The sequence below is a fragment of the Phytophthora sojae genome (genome assembly GCF_000149755.1).
Source record: "Phytophthora sojae unplaced genomic scaffold PHYSOscaffold_3, whole genome shotgun sequence".
Taxonomy (NCBI): domain Eukaryota; phylum Oomycota; class Peronosporomycetes; order Peronosporales; family Peronosporaceae; genus Phytophthora; species Phytophthora sojae.
The window spans coordinates 777473-792603 of NW_009258117.1; the positions used below are offsets into that span (position 1 = coordinate 777473).

At 51.8% G+C, this 15131-nt stretch overlaps 6 protein-coding genes across 6 annotated transcripts; 1 reads left to right on the forward strand and 5 right to left on the reverse strand.

The window, feature by feature from the left end:
* Positions 1-70: 70 nt before the first annotated feature.
* On the reverse strand, positions 71-670 carry PHYSODRAFT_417846 (hypothetical protein; the record flags this gene model as incomplete). The annotated part of the gene is made up of 1 exon (XM_009523777.1): positions 71-670. A coding segment is annotated over one exon (600 nt), but the record flags the coding sequence as incomplete, so codon positions are not given.
* Positions 671-763: 93 nt separating this feature from the next.
* On the reverse strand, positions 764-1162 carry PHYSODRAFT_417811 (hypothetical protein; the record flags this gene model as incomplete). The annotated part of the gene is made up of 1 exon (XM_009523778.1): positions 764-1162. A coding segment is annotated over one exon (399 nt), but the record flags the coding sequence as incomplete, so codon positions are not given.
* A 312-nt stretch (positions 1163-1474) lies between these two features.
* On the reverse strand, positions 1475-6851 carry PHYSODRAFT_492147 (hypothetical protein; the record flags this gene model as incomplete). Its single annotated transcript, XM_009523779.1, has 14 exons — positions 1475-2578; positions 2667-2702; positions 2860-3068; positions 3145-3417; positions 3514-3781; positions 3824-3897; positions 4180-4297; positions 4379-4476; positions 4672-4828; positions 4911-4978; positions 5044-5290; positions 5591-5836; positions 5859-6120; positions 6268-6851. 14 exons carry the CDS (start codon positions 6849-6851, stop codon positions 1475-1477), a joined length of 3744 nt encoding a protein of 1247 aa, XP_009522074.1.
* Positions 6852-7202: 351 nt separating this feature from the next.
* PHYSODRAFT_345248 (hypothetical protein) lies at positions 7203-8822 on the forward strand. Its single transcript, XM_009523780.1, has 6 exons — positions 7203-7467; positions 7640-7694; positions 7794-7882; positions 7945-8127; positions 8161-8338; positions 8402-8822. Exons 1-6 carry the CDS (start codon positions 7268-7270, stop codon positions 8651-8653), a joined length of 957 nt encoding a protein of 318 aa, XP_009522075.1. The 5' UTR covers positions 7203-7267; the 3' UTR covers positions 8654-8822.
* A 72-nt stretch (positions 8823-8894) lies between these two features.
* Positions 8895-9613, reverse strand: PHYSODRAFT_488643 (hypothetical protein; the record flags this gene model as incomplete). The annotated part of the gene is made up of 2 exons (XM_009523781.1): positions 8895-9134; positions 9212-9613. The coding sequence occupies 2 exons, from the start codon at positions 9611-9613 to the stop codon at positions 8895-8897; spliced, it is 642 nt and encodes a 213-aa protein (XP_009522076.1).
* Positions 9614-10427: 814 nt separating this feature from the next.
* PHYSODRAFT_558140 (hypothetical protein) lies at positions 10428-11309 on the reverse strand (the record flags this gene model as incomplete). Its single annotated transcript, XM_009523782.1, has 4 exons — positions 10428-10765; positions 10825-10880; positions 10953-11029; positions 11118-11309. 4 exons carry the CDS (start codon positions 11307-11309, stop codon positions 10428-10430), a joined length of 663 nt encoding a protein of 220 aa, XP_009522077.1.
* Between the last annotated feature and the right edge of the window lie 3822 nt (positions 11310-15131).

Consider the following 15131-nt stretch of genomic DNA (forward strand, 5'->3'; position numbering starts at 1 on the left):
GCATCAAGCCAACCCCACGAAGCCAGAAGTAGCTCTGTCCGAAACCTCGTAGCGCTGCGATTAGTTTGTACCATTGAATGACGTCCGATACTAGCATCCCTGTTTCGTAGCGATAGTCCTCGACGAATACAGTCTCGCAAGTCTTGGCGTTAGATGAATCGATACAATCTCGCGCTCGAATAGTTGTACTAACGTCAGATCGGCGGAATCCAGTGAACGATAATCCACCTCGAGACACTTGCAGATCTTCTTGACTCTCTAGGAATGTCAGATCAACCGTCGCGTTGGGAAACCGAGCTTGAATTCCTCGAAGACGTTCCATCGTGTGCACATACAGCAGTCCGGCAGCTCTGGAGGTGGTGTCAGCCGGAGCACACGATCGATCCAGGTTGGTCCACAGCTCGTGGCAAAGGCGCGGCACTTTAACACGACCCCCATTGGCAGGGAAGCAAATACTACGAGCGTTTGACTTTGAGAGCAACTCCGGTGAGTAATAAAGCGCTTGGTTTGTCCTCCAATTGAAGTTTGTAAACCACTTCGGAAGTAGGAATTGGTGAAGCCGGTCAATATATTCATTCTCTGTCCGCAGAGTAAGCCCCACGGGTCCAAAATTATTCACCGATCGAGAGTTATTTAGCCCGGCGATAGCGTTCACGATACTGTCGATCATTCTAAACGCAACGTCACCATCAAAAGCCTCGCCGGCACACTGAGAATTGTACAACCAACAGTCGGGATATTCTGAAACTTCAAAGTGGTTGACGAAAGCGCGCCAAACGATCGACGTAGAATCAAACTTGTACGTCCAGACTGCTGCGTCTACCTTTCCACTGTACGCATCCTCTTTGGTTACCGCGAAGACGGAATAATTCCACGATGTCCCGAATCCCAGCACTTCGTCTGGGTGTAGTGAAGGGTAATATTTCTCTAGGTTCGATACCCCAAGGCCACCACGAAAAATATCTGAGAATACCAAAACCAGCGACACAAGACTAACAAGAAAGCGCAACCAGGAGAACGGGAGTCCTCGCTTGAACACTTTACTTGCGATAAGCTGTCGGGTCTGGGTTTCTCGGATGAGAACCTCTGCAGAAGTGTGCGTCTCCCGAAAATTCCTTCTGCCCAAGTGGTGGGACGTCCACCTCGAAAGAACAGCGAGTGCCCAGGCGCCGTCGCTGCCACCTGGATGCGGGCCATGTTATCCCCACGTGATCGGTCTACTAATGCCGCTATAGACCGGAGAAATATTAGCCTGGGGCTAACTAATGCCACTTCAGACTGGAGTGGCTAATTCCGTCCATTATTGCAGTATCGCAACTGTGGAGGTATTTTGAGGCTGCTGCAGGTTTCTCTGTCGGCTTGATAGGCCCATGGGCCTCTGTTTCGATGCTGTCGGCCTGTTGCGGCGACTAAAGACCCCCAAGTACCATCAACAGCCCCAAGTAGAACCATTTGAAGCATTAAATATGCGCATTTACTGCCGACACACGGCCGTCATTGGCCGCAGATCGAGATCGACCACGACCCCTTCCGCTCCTGGGTCGGGTTTGCGGTACATGGCTCGAGACTCTTGCATGACCTGGCCCTCATTGATCCCCAAGACGTCCTGCTCCTCAACACCGCAATAGTAGACACTGCGCTTCTCGGCGTCCGCTTGAGCTTGACTCGCTGAGAACAGCACGGCCTGTCCAAACTGCTCCGTCACCTTGTGCACCTTCCCAAAGCGGCCGCTAGCTGCGTGGACATCGGCCGCTGGCGCCTTTCTTAAAGATCCAGAGAACAGGTGCATGTCGTCCAAGTAAATATCCACACATTTCACGCCGCGCTCGGGCGTCTTGCTGTAGTTCCAGAACTTGATCATCGACAGCACCACTGGCGTATCGAATCCAATGTACACGATGTTGCCTTGTTGGGTCCCTAGAGAACTTGCCAGAGAGGCCAGCCACGCGTCATGCGCCTCCCACGTGTTCTTGTCGCGACCGCTTAATAAATTATCAGGAATTCGCGTGTCTTGCTGCCGTCCACTTGAATTGTCCAACTCCGAGACTGAGTACGGCACTGCGGTAACAATCGGCGGCTTATCGAGTATCCGAGCGCCAGCAAAATCGTACAACTCGAGTCCATTTAGGCCGAGGTAGTACGGATCTCCCCATGTCGTCCAGCAAATGATCTTGAGAAAGAAGCCTTGAGGATACAGAGGCGCTTCGTAGTCTTGCCGAACGATTGGCGTCTTGTACGCTCGAGCGTTGAATGGATAATGGACGCGCTCCGAGTAGGTCGGAAGTTTATCCTCGGTCCCCGTGTCTTCTGAAAATCTCACAAGTTGTCCAAAGTCAAAGTCCGCGACGCCTGGCGCTTTACGCAGCAAGAAGCCGGTCTCCCTAGGGGAAATCACAACGCCATCTAACGCCACGACAAGCTGCTTGACACCGCGGTAGGTATCCTCTGGAGACTTGCTGTAGTTCCAGATGCGCAGACCGTAGAAGTACTGAGCCGTCTTGAGCTCGATCCGCACTTCGGGGGCAGCTCCAGATTCCAGCGGGACGAGCCACATGTGCGTGTCATCGCAAGTTAGTAGCTTCGCCATCCATTAACTACATCAAATAATACAACGCAAATGTTATCATCATACTTCTCCGTGAGATTCGACTGTGTGCAAAGCTTACCTTGTCAATTGTGCGTGGATCGCCAACGTATCCCAGCTACACATCAAGTAAAAGACACACATTACATTGGCTCCCAGAACTATGAGACCAGCCGTAAAACTGATCGTACCGATGCTAAATCGCGTGGTGTAGCGTCGACATTCGAAGTGTCTAGAGGGATCGGAGTGCCTCGTGACCCGACGAGCACGTCAACTTGCGTTAGCCCGATGTAATTCCTATCGCCCCATGTACTGTGAAGCTGCAGCGTGAGGCGCCTACCACGCGGCAGGTTTTCGTCCAAACCCACCTCACCACTGCTACTTCCACCTCCAACGCCTTCACTTGTTTTCATTGCATCTGGTGATCGCTGTTGAGGTTCCTCACTGATCACCCAGGAATCAATCGAAGTCCTCAACGTCGTATCTCGACTTGCGAGGGAACGCGTTGCCGTCGTCATAGGTCATAGGTCGTCCGTCGTTGCCTACGCGTAGCTGGTGACTGTCATCCCTGTCGCTTTCCTGGTTCTGTTCGACTGTGCGAGAGCCAGCATCGGACGTATGAGGGCGTTGCAGCTCCATCGATCGATGCACGGACGCCACAATCTCTCGAGTCTCTTCATCTTCCCGCTGTTGCTCTCCAGCCAGAGTCCGTAAAGCCTCATCATTCGCCTCAATAGCCTCCAGAATTGCTGTTTCCTGAGTGAAAAGTATCACCTCGTTGGAGATCTCCATACTGTCAGCTCCTACCAAGCCAGGAGCTTGCCGTATCTCGCCTTCAAAAATTATTTTTCCAGACTCAGCTAACTTGCTCTCACTCCCTGACATCAACGAGGTTGGGACGGATTCGTAAAGAATGAGGCGAGCCTCACGCACTCCGCGGCACGTGTGCGTGCGCGACTTGTTGTAGTTCCAGATCCGTACCATCGATATTGAGACTGAGGCGTTCATCTCCAGGAGGGCGTAGTGCGCCTGGCCTGGTGTGAAAGGTGCCAGCCACATGTGGAAGTCGTCGCATGTAAAGTTGACCCCATCCACGAGATTCTTGGGGACGCGTGGGTCGTCACTGTTCTCTTCCAGCACGTTAATGCTCTCAGGACAGGCAGTCACCTGCCGTACGGGATCGTGGAATTTCACCAACTCGCCGCGTTAATCGAAAATCTCCACCCCATTGAGCCCGACGTAGTAGGGATCACCCCACGTACTCAGAATCTCAATCTGCAGCCACTTGCCACTCGGGAGCACAGGAATATCCGCTATCATCCCAGCGCTGGTGTAATCCACGTCGCTGGCGATAAATTGTGTGGTATCAACAAAGCTTGGTTGAGACGGCGAGCTCTTCAAAATGTCTGGATATGAAGTCGATCTAGTAGAAAAGTTGGTCGCCATTGATCCTTGTCGTAATTCCGCTAGTAGTGCGGAGGTTGTAAACGACGTACGGGCTGTTGACGTCTTAGGTTTCGCTTCAAACGAGTCAAAACCACTGTCCATTCCAAGTGACGGTGCCTCTACAACGTCGGTAGGCTGAGCAAGCCGACTTCGGTTCGTCTTGCTGAACTTCTCGAGGCTGTCCCAGGACGAGAGGGAAGCCAGTGAAGGTGCCACCCCGTTTTGTTCGTATCGGGGTTTCGTATCACTGCCGAGGCTTGAATGCAGCTTTGCCTCAGCTCGACCTGTGTGGAATTCGCTCGTGTTCGTGTCTTTCGCTGTATCCGCAGTGCGATCGACGCCGTAGACCGGTTTCCCTTGCCTCCGTCGGCTAGTCACGTTGCCGGAGGAAGGCTTCTCGTCTGCCATCCACGTATCAAGATTGCTTGTAGACCGGCTCGTCACCGCTGAGCGATCTAATGTGGAGGGGGAGGAGGTACTTGATCCCGAAAGCCACATCGGAGTGCTATCACTTGGTTTCTCAGTAGGTATTCTCTCCGGCTCTGCTTCTGATCGCTGCTGTGATCGGATTGTCTGAGCCCACTGCGACGATTCCTTCACGTCACTTCGATCTGCTGCTGGAGCAGAGCTGTTCTCAAGACGAGCAGTACGCGACGTCTTCCGAGCGGTACCAAGTAAATCAATCCACGTGCACGTGCTGTCGTCTGGGTCTCCAAAGGTTTCAGGCAACGAGCCCGTCCACACGCATTTGCCACTGACCAAAACTTCGATGTCGCGTGTGCACGCAGTATGGGTTCTCTACAGAAATGTCAATGATGTTCCAGTTAGATTGAAAAATAAAACAAAATACCAGAGGCGAGGTGGGGTATAAACTACGCACGCTGTTGTGGTTCCAGATGCAGAGTTTGCTTGGAGCTGACGATACTTCGAATCTAACAAGAAGCACGCCTGCAACACACATTCATCAGAATCTATAGCACAGCGGCACCGGCACAAAGTTTAATTTCCAATACCTGAGTCCCCCAAACGCCCCAGCCACATGTCCTTCTCAGCATTCGTCTGAGCCACTCCATTGAAAAGTTTCTGCAAGCCGCGCACCATATCGTTCGTTCTGGGTAGCGATTTCCCAGTAGGCTGATCGAAAAGTTGTACGGATTCCACATCAACCGGTAGCTCTTCGCCGTTCAGATCATACACGCAGATCTGAGTGAGCCCCACAACGCGCGTTTTACTCCACGTCGACAACAACTTCACGTGAATCTCAAATTGTGATGAACCAACAGCAGAACTTGCGCCCAAACTGAATCCAAGATTGAGCTTTGGGACAATGGGAGCGGGATCCTGCTGAGCTTTCGAGCCTTGTAGATCCACTTCAACCTTTTCTTCGATTGGCATCGCCTGAGGCGTGCTCTTAGCCTCAGCAGCGTACAGTCCTTCGTCCGCTGAGAAAGCTTCTCGAGCTTCTTTGTGCTTCTTCTTGGTTTTCAATTTGGCCTCCACCTTCGCTGACGGGATGGCTTTATCAGGTTTGGCACCCCTCCCTTTATTCGATGCTGCAACCGGTCCATGATCACTGAGCGCGGCCTCTTCCTGGAGCGCTCGCAGCTTGGCGAGGCGCTCCTGCCGCTTGACCTCCATCAGTCGTTCAATCTCCCGCTCTTCGTCCTCTAGCTGCTTCATCATCTTGGCTCGCCGCTCCTCGGCCTCCTTCAGAATTCGCTGCTTCTCCTCTCGCTCCCGTTCAAGGCGCTCTTTCATCTCGTTGGCGTACTCGTCCTCCCATCGGAGCTGCTCTTCCAGCAAATTCTTCATTCTTCAACGGCGCCACAGTCGGAACCTCGTCGACTGACTGTTCTACTGCCGTTGTCTTTGCGTCTGTAGGTGCAGACGTGGACGGATTCAACGTCGACGTGATCTCCTTCCAGATAGCAGGATCGCCAATCGAACTCTGCAGCACCTTCACATCGTCCGCATCTTGCTCACTCGCCTGGAACTTGTGGAGCACATCAACCAACGCTCGCTGCTTCGTTCGAGAAAGATGTTGGATGATCCTCACCAGCTCCTTCGTCGTCTTCGATAGGTCCACAGGACTTGAGCTGCTCTGCTCTGCTGCCGTTGGCTTCACATCATCTTCAGCCTCCACGTCTTCCTCAATGTCGTCAATCACCAGCTCTTCTCTCTTTTGCCGTCGGTCTCTCTCCCTCTCGTCGTCGTCCTCCTCGAACTCCTCGAACGACTCCTCCAAGTAGCTCTCCTCTTCATCCTCCTCCTCCTCTTCTCCATCTTTCTCCTCGACCTCCTTCTGTGTCGTCAGCCGGAACAGCGGCACTCCGTCCTGATGCTCCACCGCGACGCCCATCGGAGCTTGAGGGCGGCTCCACTTCGCTCGTCGCACCGGCCCCTTCTCCTCGTCCGCCGCCGAGCCAAAGTTCAGCGTCGTGGACGGCGCCGACCTGCACTTGGAGAGGGGTTTGGCCTCCTCCCGCTTGGACGAGAACTTGGTGGGCAGCACCGACGTGGTGGATCTCGTGCTGCGTGAGGACGTCGAAGGGATTTGAGCTGCGCCCGCGGCTCTCGCGGGCACGTTGAAGGCCGTGACGAAGGCCTCCTCGCGCTCCTGCAGCCGGTCGTTGCGCTTCGAGGCGGCGGCCAGGCGCTTCTTGACGCGGTTGCGCTCCTCCAGCACCTTGATGTACTGCAGCTGCCGCGTGAGCACGGGGTCCGCCTTCGCCTCGGCGGCGGAGCTGCTGTCGCCTCGGGACGGATGCAAGTCCTGCTGCTGCTGCTGCTGCTGCTTGTCCCAGCGCTTCCTCTCCGCCATCCTCGCTCGATCAAGATCGCTTGAGGCTCTAGGGTCGTCGTGATACGACTCGACTCGACTCGACTCGACAGTACCGAAGTCTAACCGTCACAAGTCGCCAACGTCTTTTCGACGCAGGACTTGGACATGGTGAAGATGTCTCGGTCTCCGCTTTGGTCAAGAAGACAGAGCAGGGCCACGATGCTGATCGAGGTCACGCATTGTGCTGAGACGGGAGGGTGCAAGCATGCATTCGGGCATGGTCTACATGCATTCTGCAGCACTGCAACGTCGTCACTGGACACGCGCCTTCATTGGACCTCCCGGTTCAACCAGTGGGCTCGTGCGGGGCATCTCGCCATTCGCGAATTTGCCGCGTTCGAGTCGCATCTTTTCATCCCTGCAGTCGACTGTGACTGACACGAGTTCCAAGCACGATGAAGTTCCTCAAGTCGCTGTTCCGCAAGACCCCTCGCGAGATCTCCGACCAAGCGAGTGAGCGCGCTACTGCCGCGACGGCTGGCACGCTGCCTCCGATCGACTTGGCCCGGACGACCCGCCCCATCAGAAGCGAAGGCCACGGGGACAAGAAGCCCCGAGTGGGGAAGCTCACGCTCTACATGCTGCTCTCGGGCATGTAAGGCTCAAGCAAGGACGGCCGGCCCCGATAAGTACAACCGAATTGACGTCGCGTAATTAACTTCAGCGATACATTCGCTTATTGTGAACATGTTGGTCTTGATGGTTCATTGCAAGCTTCTGATGCTCAGTTTGCTGTCTCTGGTGGCACCTTGCGCTCGCGTCTGCAGGGAATCGTTGAAAACAAGGTCCAGCAGCCACAAGCGAACAAGATCATTGACTGAGGTGTGAACGCTTCCTGTACCAACGAAACAGTGACCATAGGCTAACGGTGAGATGACGTTATGCCCGCTTCACACAACCAAATCCCGTTCCGTCTTGCAGATGAGCGCGCCGCAGAAGACCCTCAAGCCCTGGTGGGGAGACGGACCCCGCCCCACGCGCGAGCAGATGGATCGCCGCGCTGACGAAGCGTAAGAGTGTTGCTTTGGGTGTCTTTAGGATAATTGAGTTCTGGTATCAACGATGGTTATAGGTCCGCCAAGTGCCTTGAGTATGTGAAGGAGCACGCAGAGCGTGGCAATCCTGCGTCGGTTGTCGCCTACATCGACGAGTTCGCGTCCAGTACCCACATGGTGAATGTCGGTGGCGTCAAGGGCAAGATCATCGACGAGGAGATCGTTAAGAAGCAGCCTGAGGTCATGGCGGAACTCGGAGGGTACACGGGCTACAGCTCTGTGTGATTCGCGAGCAAGCAGCGCGAGGCCGCGGGCAACAAACGCTCGCACTACCACTCGATCGAGTTCTCGCCTGTGTTCGCAGCTCGTGTGCGCGAGATGGTGGAGCTCGCGGGGCTGACGGACCACGTGACAGTGCATGTTGGACCGTTCTCCAAGAACTACGAGGTTCTCCGCGGCCAGGCTGTCGACGTGAGTGCGTTGTGAGTTGACTGTTATCACTGGTTTGCTCTAACGCGCGATGCTTGTGTGCAGGTGTACTTCATTGACCACGACAAGAAGGCGTACTTACAAGACTCGAAGCTCATCATCGGGAGCGAGACGCTGGTCCCAGGATCTGTCGTTATCGCTGACAATGTCGGGCTGGGTCCTGTCCCGGGAGGCAAGAACGAGTACATCGAGTTCGTCGAAGAGAGCCCGAAGTTCTCGGAAGTGCGCCACACCGTCTACATGAAGCGCGAAGACATGATGATGCCAGACCTTTCGGTCGCGACGTTCCTCGGATAACGTGCTGGATCCTGAGCATTTGCTAATAGCAAGTTGCTATCTTCCAAATGATGTGGCAGCGAAGCAGTGGGTTGTTACTTTCAATTCGCAACCCCACGCTGCAAACAAGAGCCGTGGTTTTTGGAACACTTTCGATCGAGATCATACTCAACAAGAATTTTCATCTTCGAAACTACAGAAGTACATCAGCCGTGCCAAGTTAGCGCGGCAGTGCATCAATTTTGTATCTGCAGAAATCCTTTCAGCCGCGGAAAGTAGCAATCGACAGGTCCGGCAGCAGCTTGCGGTCGCGCCCACAGTGAATCGTGTGGCGCACCGCAGAAAACTGCGGGTTGTTCTCGATGAACTCCAGATAGTCCGGGGCACCCGGTCTCACGACGTTGTCTGCAGCGATGACAGATCCCGGCGCCAACGTTCCGCTGCCGAGGATCAGCTTCAGGTCCGACAAGTACACGGTCTTCTCGTGGTCAATGAAGTAGAGCTGCCAGCATTAATAACGTACCACCAGGTCAGAACAGACAAACGAAGGACTAATCTCCCCCACAAGCAGCCACTTACATCGACGGTCTTGCCTCGAAGCGCCTCGTACTGCTCCGAGAATGCGCCCACATACACCGTCACCTGGTTCGTCAAACCCGCGAGCTCCACCATTTCACGCACGCGAGCCGCAAACACCGGCGAGTACTCGAACGAGTAGTAGTGCGAGTCCTTGCCCGCAACTTCGCGTTGCACGCTGGCAAAGCGCACGGTGCTGTAGCCCGTGTAAGCCCCCAGCTCCGCCATAACAGCGGGCTTCTTCTTGCGGATCTCCTCGTCGATGACAGCGCCCTTCACTTCCCCGATGTTCATCATGTGGTGCGTGGTCGTGAACTCGTCGATCGTGGCAATGACGGACGCCGGGTTGCCGCGCTCCGCGTGCTGCTTCACGTACTCCAGACACTTGGCAGAACTGTGACGCATATCACATCAGATAACCCGTGAGTGAGCAAGATGACGTCAACCCTTCACCAACCAGAGCGTGGGAAACTTACTTTTCGTCCGTCCAGCGGTCCATCTCCTCCTTGGTCGGCATGCGGCCGAGTCCCCATGGATCGACCGGCTTCAGTGATGAGCTCATCTTGCGAGGCTGGTGAGTTGTGGTTGCTCCGGCGCAAATTGGTGAATGAGGCTCGAATAGCGCGTGGCCTGGTCCGGTCCCGAAGTCCGACGACAGGCAAATCCGAGGGGAGTGCCTTGCAGTGCGGAACGCATCATCAAAATCACAAAGAGATTATGGTACAGTATGCACGTCTTCAGCGGAATGATGGTTGTCAAAGTATCCACTGCCCTGCTGGATTGAATCCCTGGACAAACTAGGACATAGCGCTGGTTGACGTCATTGTGTTTGTATTGTTCTCCTGGGGTGATGCCGCCTATCAAGTGGACCTAGTGAGCACGTACAAGTACTGGTCAACCAGTAAGTCTGCGTTGAACACGTGAGGGGAGGCTAGCGTGTCCACGTGCTTTGCGTCGAATCCGTACAGTTGCTTCGCCTTAGTGAAGAACGACAAGTCATTTTTCTCGTGGCCTGGCACATGGTGCGCGAAGCTCACGAATACCTGATGCATGAACATCACACCGCAACAACCAACCGACCACAGAGTTAAAAGTGATAGCGATGACTGGGGAGGAAAAATCGCCTTACCTTCCCATCAGACGCCAGGCATGAGTCGATGGAGTTGAGTAAATCTTCGTGCTGGGTAGTAAAAAACAGAGAAGTCATAAACCCCATCAGCTACTGTACCACACAGAGACACACACGCCAACCATTCCGAAAACTTACCAAGTGGTGAAGCCATAGACACTCGGCAACGACAGCCACATCGAATCGACCCTTCGGTGAGTTGTTGCCGCCATCATCAGCACTACTATCCACCACTGGGTCGTCACACTCCTTTCCAGCCGAATCAACAAGGTCTGACGCTGGCTCTGTTGCACCTAGGCAGCTCAGCAGCCCTTTCGTATCGCTGCCCCACAAGTGGCCTCGCACTTCGCGTCTCCCGCTGCCCAGCAGGTGCTCATTGCGCTTGATGTTTGTCCTAATATTCTTCAGCAGTAGGTCGTTCGGGTAGTCTACAGTATCACATCCCAGTCAGCTGTGCGTCCGTCACCAGAATCCGAGCCAGACGCACCCGTCATTACTGCCACCTCCGCTCCAAAATGCAGTGCCACCAGCGACGGCAGCGCTCTACAACACTCAATCCCCCGCACAGTTAACCGTCAGCACTCGTTCCCCCCTATTCTCCTCTTCGATACTCACGATGCCGCGCCGAACTCCACGACACTCCGTCCCTTCACGAGCTCTGGGTGCTTGGCGATGTGCATGGCGATGAACCTCTAGAATACACAATAATCACAATAATGCAAATGAGTTAGAAAGACTGAAGTTGCATCAAAGTCCCCCAGCTAAAGCTTTGAAGTTGACACGCACGGCTCCGTTCCAGACGGCGCAGGCGAAGAGCGAGCCGGGGATTCCGCCGTCGTCGTCGGCCACGGAGATGCGGAAGTGCGGCGCCGACGGGCCGACGTCCAGCTCCTGCACGAAGTCCTCGGGGTCGTACCCGTTGTCCTCCCCGTTCTGCAGGAAGAGCGCCCCCACCACGTTGTCTTCGTCCATTTTGGTCAATGAAGCGCATCATTGCGACAACTATAGAGTACCATGTTTATGGTACATCCACTGCTTCATTTTTTTGCTGTGGAAGATTGAAAAAGGGGACAATCTTCAAATTTAGTCGGTTGCGCTAACGCGACCTTGTATTGTGGCTTTCATCCGTTTCGGCAAGTTGGGTGGTCCGAGATCTGATATATCGGGTGAAGAGCTCCGATTTAGCAGGAGGGGCTGAGGGAAGCAAACTATATCTGGCCCGATTTGCGTCTGGGGGCTGCGAGTTGCGAAGCAGGGCCCAGAAATGCCGCTTTTCGCCGGCAAAAGGGACTGCCGCGAAAACGTCTGGGGCCCTCTCAGATCGGCGTGGCACGACGGTCGTAGATGATCACGCGGGTGATTTAGCTGGCCATAGTGCTATCAAGTGGCTATATACAGTGTACTATTGTCCCCAATGTCTTGCAGTTCTAATGCGTCATGTGAGGTGGGGAGGTATGGCCAGCCTCCCCTCTGAGCCTTATGCTACTAACTCAGGTCAGATATAGCTAAATTGGACTAACCGATCATGAAGGAGCTCCATTTCATATAAATCGGACTCGGAGATAACACGTCAAATCGGCCAGCAAAATAGTTGAAAACTACAAATAGTACTCCGATTAAGTAATCTCGTCGTATTTTTATACAGCACTAAAAATTAGGTGTAACTATAAACGCACATGTGGCACCGAAATAATTCTGTAAGTTTTTGTGCACCTTTTTGAATACTGGATTCTGATTGGCGATAGTAGCCCTCTTTATTTCACACTATCTATATTTTTTTACATTTCAGAGCTGCATTTCCTTTCATGCGCCCACAAACATGCTAGACTGATTATACTGCAATCCCAACAGCTAAACTTTTAGAGTTTTGAAGTTACCGGACAAGTACGTTACAGTCAAACAAATATTTATAAAACACACTAATACTATTAGATATAGGGCTAGTATGAGCTTGACGGGTGCAGCCGTTTGGTGCACCCAAACAGTTGGTTTGACACACAAAAATACAGATTTGACTGTTTTAAGATTCGTATTTAAAGTTTTATGCTCAATTTTAGTATATCCTCTCGTGTAGTATAATAAAGGCTTTCGAACTTTGTTGTACATGAAGCCCTCTTGCCACAATGTAGTGGTTTCATTCAAAGCTGCCTAAATAGGCAGATTACTCGAAATAACTTTTTTTAAGCAACATAGCGCATTTTAAAATCCGACATGACCATATCTTAGGAAATGGTTTTCTCTCTGAATTTGTTTTTCTGGCCGCAAACCCTGATCTATGGGTCCTACAATAGCAATCCAATAAAATAAGAACACATATATACATTATCTGACAATGTTTACAGTTTTCACGAAGTACTGAAATATCTTTTGTGCGAAAGAACATTTAAACAATTGCAAGGGTTGACCGATAAGAGATGAACGAACGCAAGCTAAATAAGGTGCCCGCAATTGGTCTTTCCATTGGGACGAATGTAAATCTTACATATAAGTCAAACACAAACTCAAGCACCCCCGATGCCAAATCCAAAAGAAGACGGCACTGATGTTACGGCGGTAACATATCACAGGGGAATATGCAGCGCGCGCGAGGCAGCGGGGCGACGTCCCGAGGCGGGGCAGGTGGGCCATACTGGCTGCAAAAGCGGAGTATAGCTGGCGTCAACCTGTTCTCGAGGACACGCCTAACAGACGTGTTTAACGATGCTACCGGTTTCCACGCGAATCGGCAGACTCCACGATGCTTTTTAAATGAGTCGCCACCTTGTGTAAGTCCACGTTACTGAGTGTAGGTATCCCGTACCGGCAGTCGTCAGCATCCATCACCTCCATGAACAACAGCGCCTCAAAAATCACCGCGTACCCAATTTGATCGCTCTCTCCACAACATTGTAGTAGTTGAATGTACCGGCCAGAGTGTCATGTTCTGAAACGCTAATAGAACCGAAAATAGTGCACCAAATGTGCAAGGCCGTCTCGCGGTCGCCGCGTTCCATGGCCTCAGCAAGTCGAGGTGCCACCGTATCGACGTTGAGAAACGTGATGACTATACTGCTTAAGGACAGCCTGTGGCGCGCCCAATGAATGTAAATATGCCCGAGGAAGAGATACCCGCGCTGGCGTTGGCGAAATTTGTTTTTTTTTTTTTTGGGGGGGGGGGTGGTCGCGGCGTCCGAGGTGGAGGGAGAGAACTTGCGGTCCGTCATGCTCTGGTCCTCCATTGTCCTCCTTCTTCTGTTGGTACCAGACTGAGGGGAGGTCAATCGGAGTACTTTGGGCAGGATACTGACATTGAGACGACGCGATACTTCATGATGTTCGGGATGTAGGATTATTCGCTTGGTTTGATAACTAAAGTCGACGGTTGTACTACATCTCCGCATGCTCAAATGGATGAGTCTCCCGACATCGAAATTGGTTTCGAGATTGGTTAACTTGATCTAGTAATGGCCTTGAGCCCATTTATGTTATTAGCGTGCGGGCCATGGGTGCTTAAAGCACTTTACTGGGATAGAGATCGCGTGTAGCCCGCGCTCTGTAGTCGATCTTCGCCCTTCTCACGCAAGTATTTGGCGTATTAATGACGCTTGTACAATAATTTCAAAATCACCAAGATGTCTCCTTCATTCAAGTATAAAAATTAAAAGAACTGTTAGAATGGTTATCTTTAACAAATAGTATTGATAAATATTAAAGCATAAATGTAGTTGACCATTGGACGCCGCCCAAAACCACCCTATTGGCCTATATGTCAAGTCCGGCGAGAGTTGATAGACCTAGCATATCCCCACCTCACATCTGGTGAGACCTAATGTGGTCTCAATAAACTCGGCGGTACTTCAAGGTATGCGGCCTCTGATTTGGCAACTTTAGTAGTTTTAGCTTTGTTTTTGTATGAGCTTATCCAGAAGGTACCACCTCGACCCTCAACAAGCAACCTTCTTTAAATCCTGGCATATATCACGAACCTTCGACATGCAGTACCTGTGCAGCTTTGATTTTTAGAGATAAAATTAGAGATTGAGTATGACACCCCCGTAGGGTAGTTTTGGGCGGCGTCCATTAGTTCCATTAAGGCTGTTTTTGACTGGCATCTACTTAAGTCGGCTTAGGCTTCATACAGCATATGCTCAAAAGTGCTGAATTTGGAAATCGGATCTAGGCAAATATTCAATCAAGCTGGATAAGATATATGTCTTACAAGCCAAAAACCGGATGTACAAGTTGAACACGGTCTAAACGTCATACTACACCTTTTCAACGTCAAAATGGCAAATTGCTAGTTCAAAATGACAAAACGTAAGTTCAAACTGTCACGAATAGAGACAGGACCGTCTCACAATCTTATACGAGCACGATTGGCTGATACAGCTCACTGTCAGCCAATAGATATTCGACACTTTGTTTTTCTATATATCCCCATTACAAACAGGTCTAAGTATCGGTTTACAAAGGATTGTCGTTTTGATTTTATATTTTGACGTATTGAATTTTCTTTTTGCCATTTTGAAGTTGAAAAGGTGTATAATTATATCAGTGTTTTGCAATAAGGTTTCTTAACACAGATTATTTACTGGAAGGCCACGAAAAGCCGCCTTTTGCTATGCTAGGTCAAAAGTCTTTAAATCCGTTAGGTCCTTCCAGATGGGGATAAAAACATCGTTGGAAAGCGCTGCGTGTGCTCTAAATGATACGCAATTGCACTTAGGAGGAAGAGCATTATTAAAAGCAGAGCATGCTATGATGTGCAACCACTTCACTGATAATGCTGCTATCGAGTCGATTCTAAAAATAGCG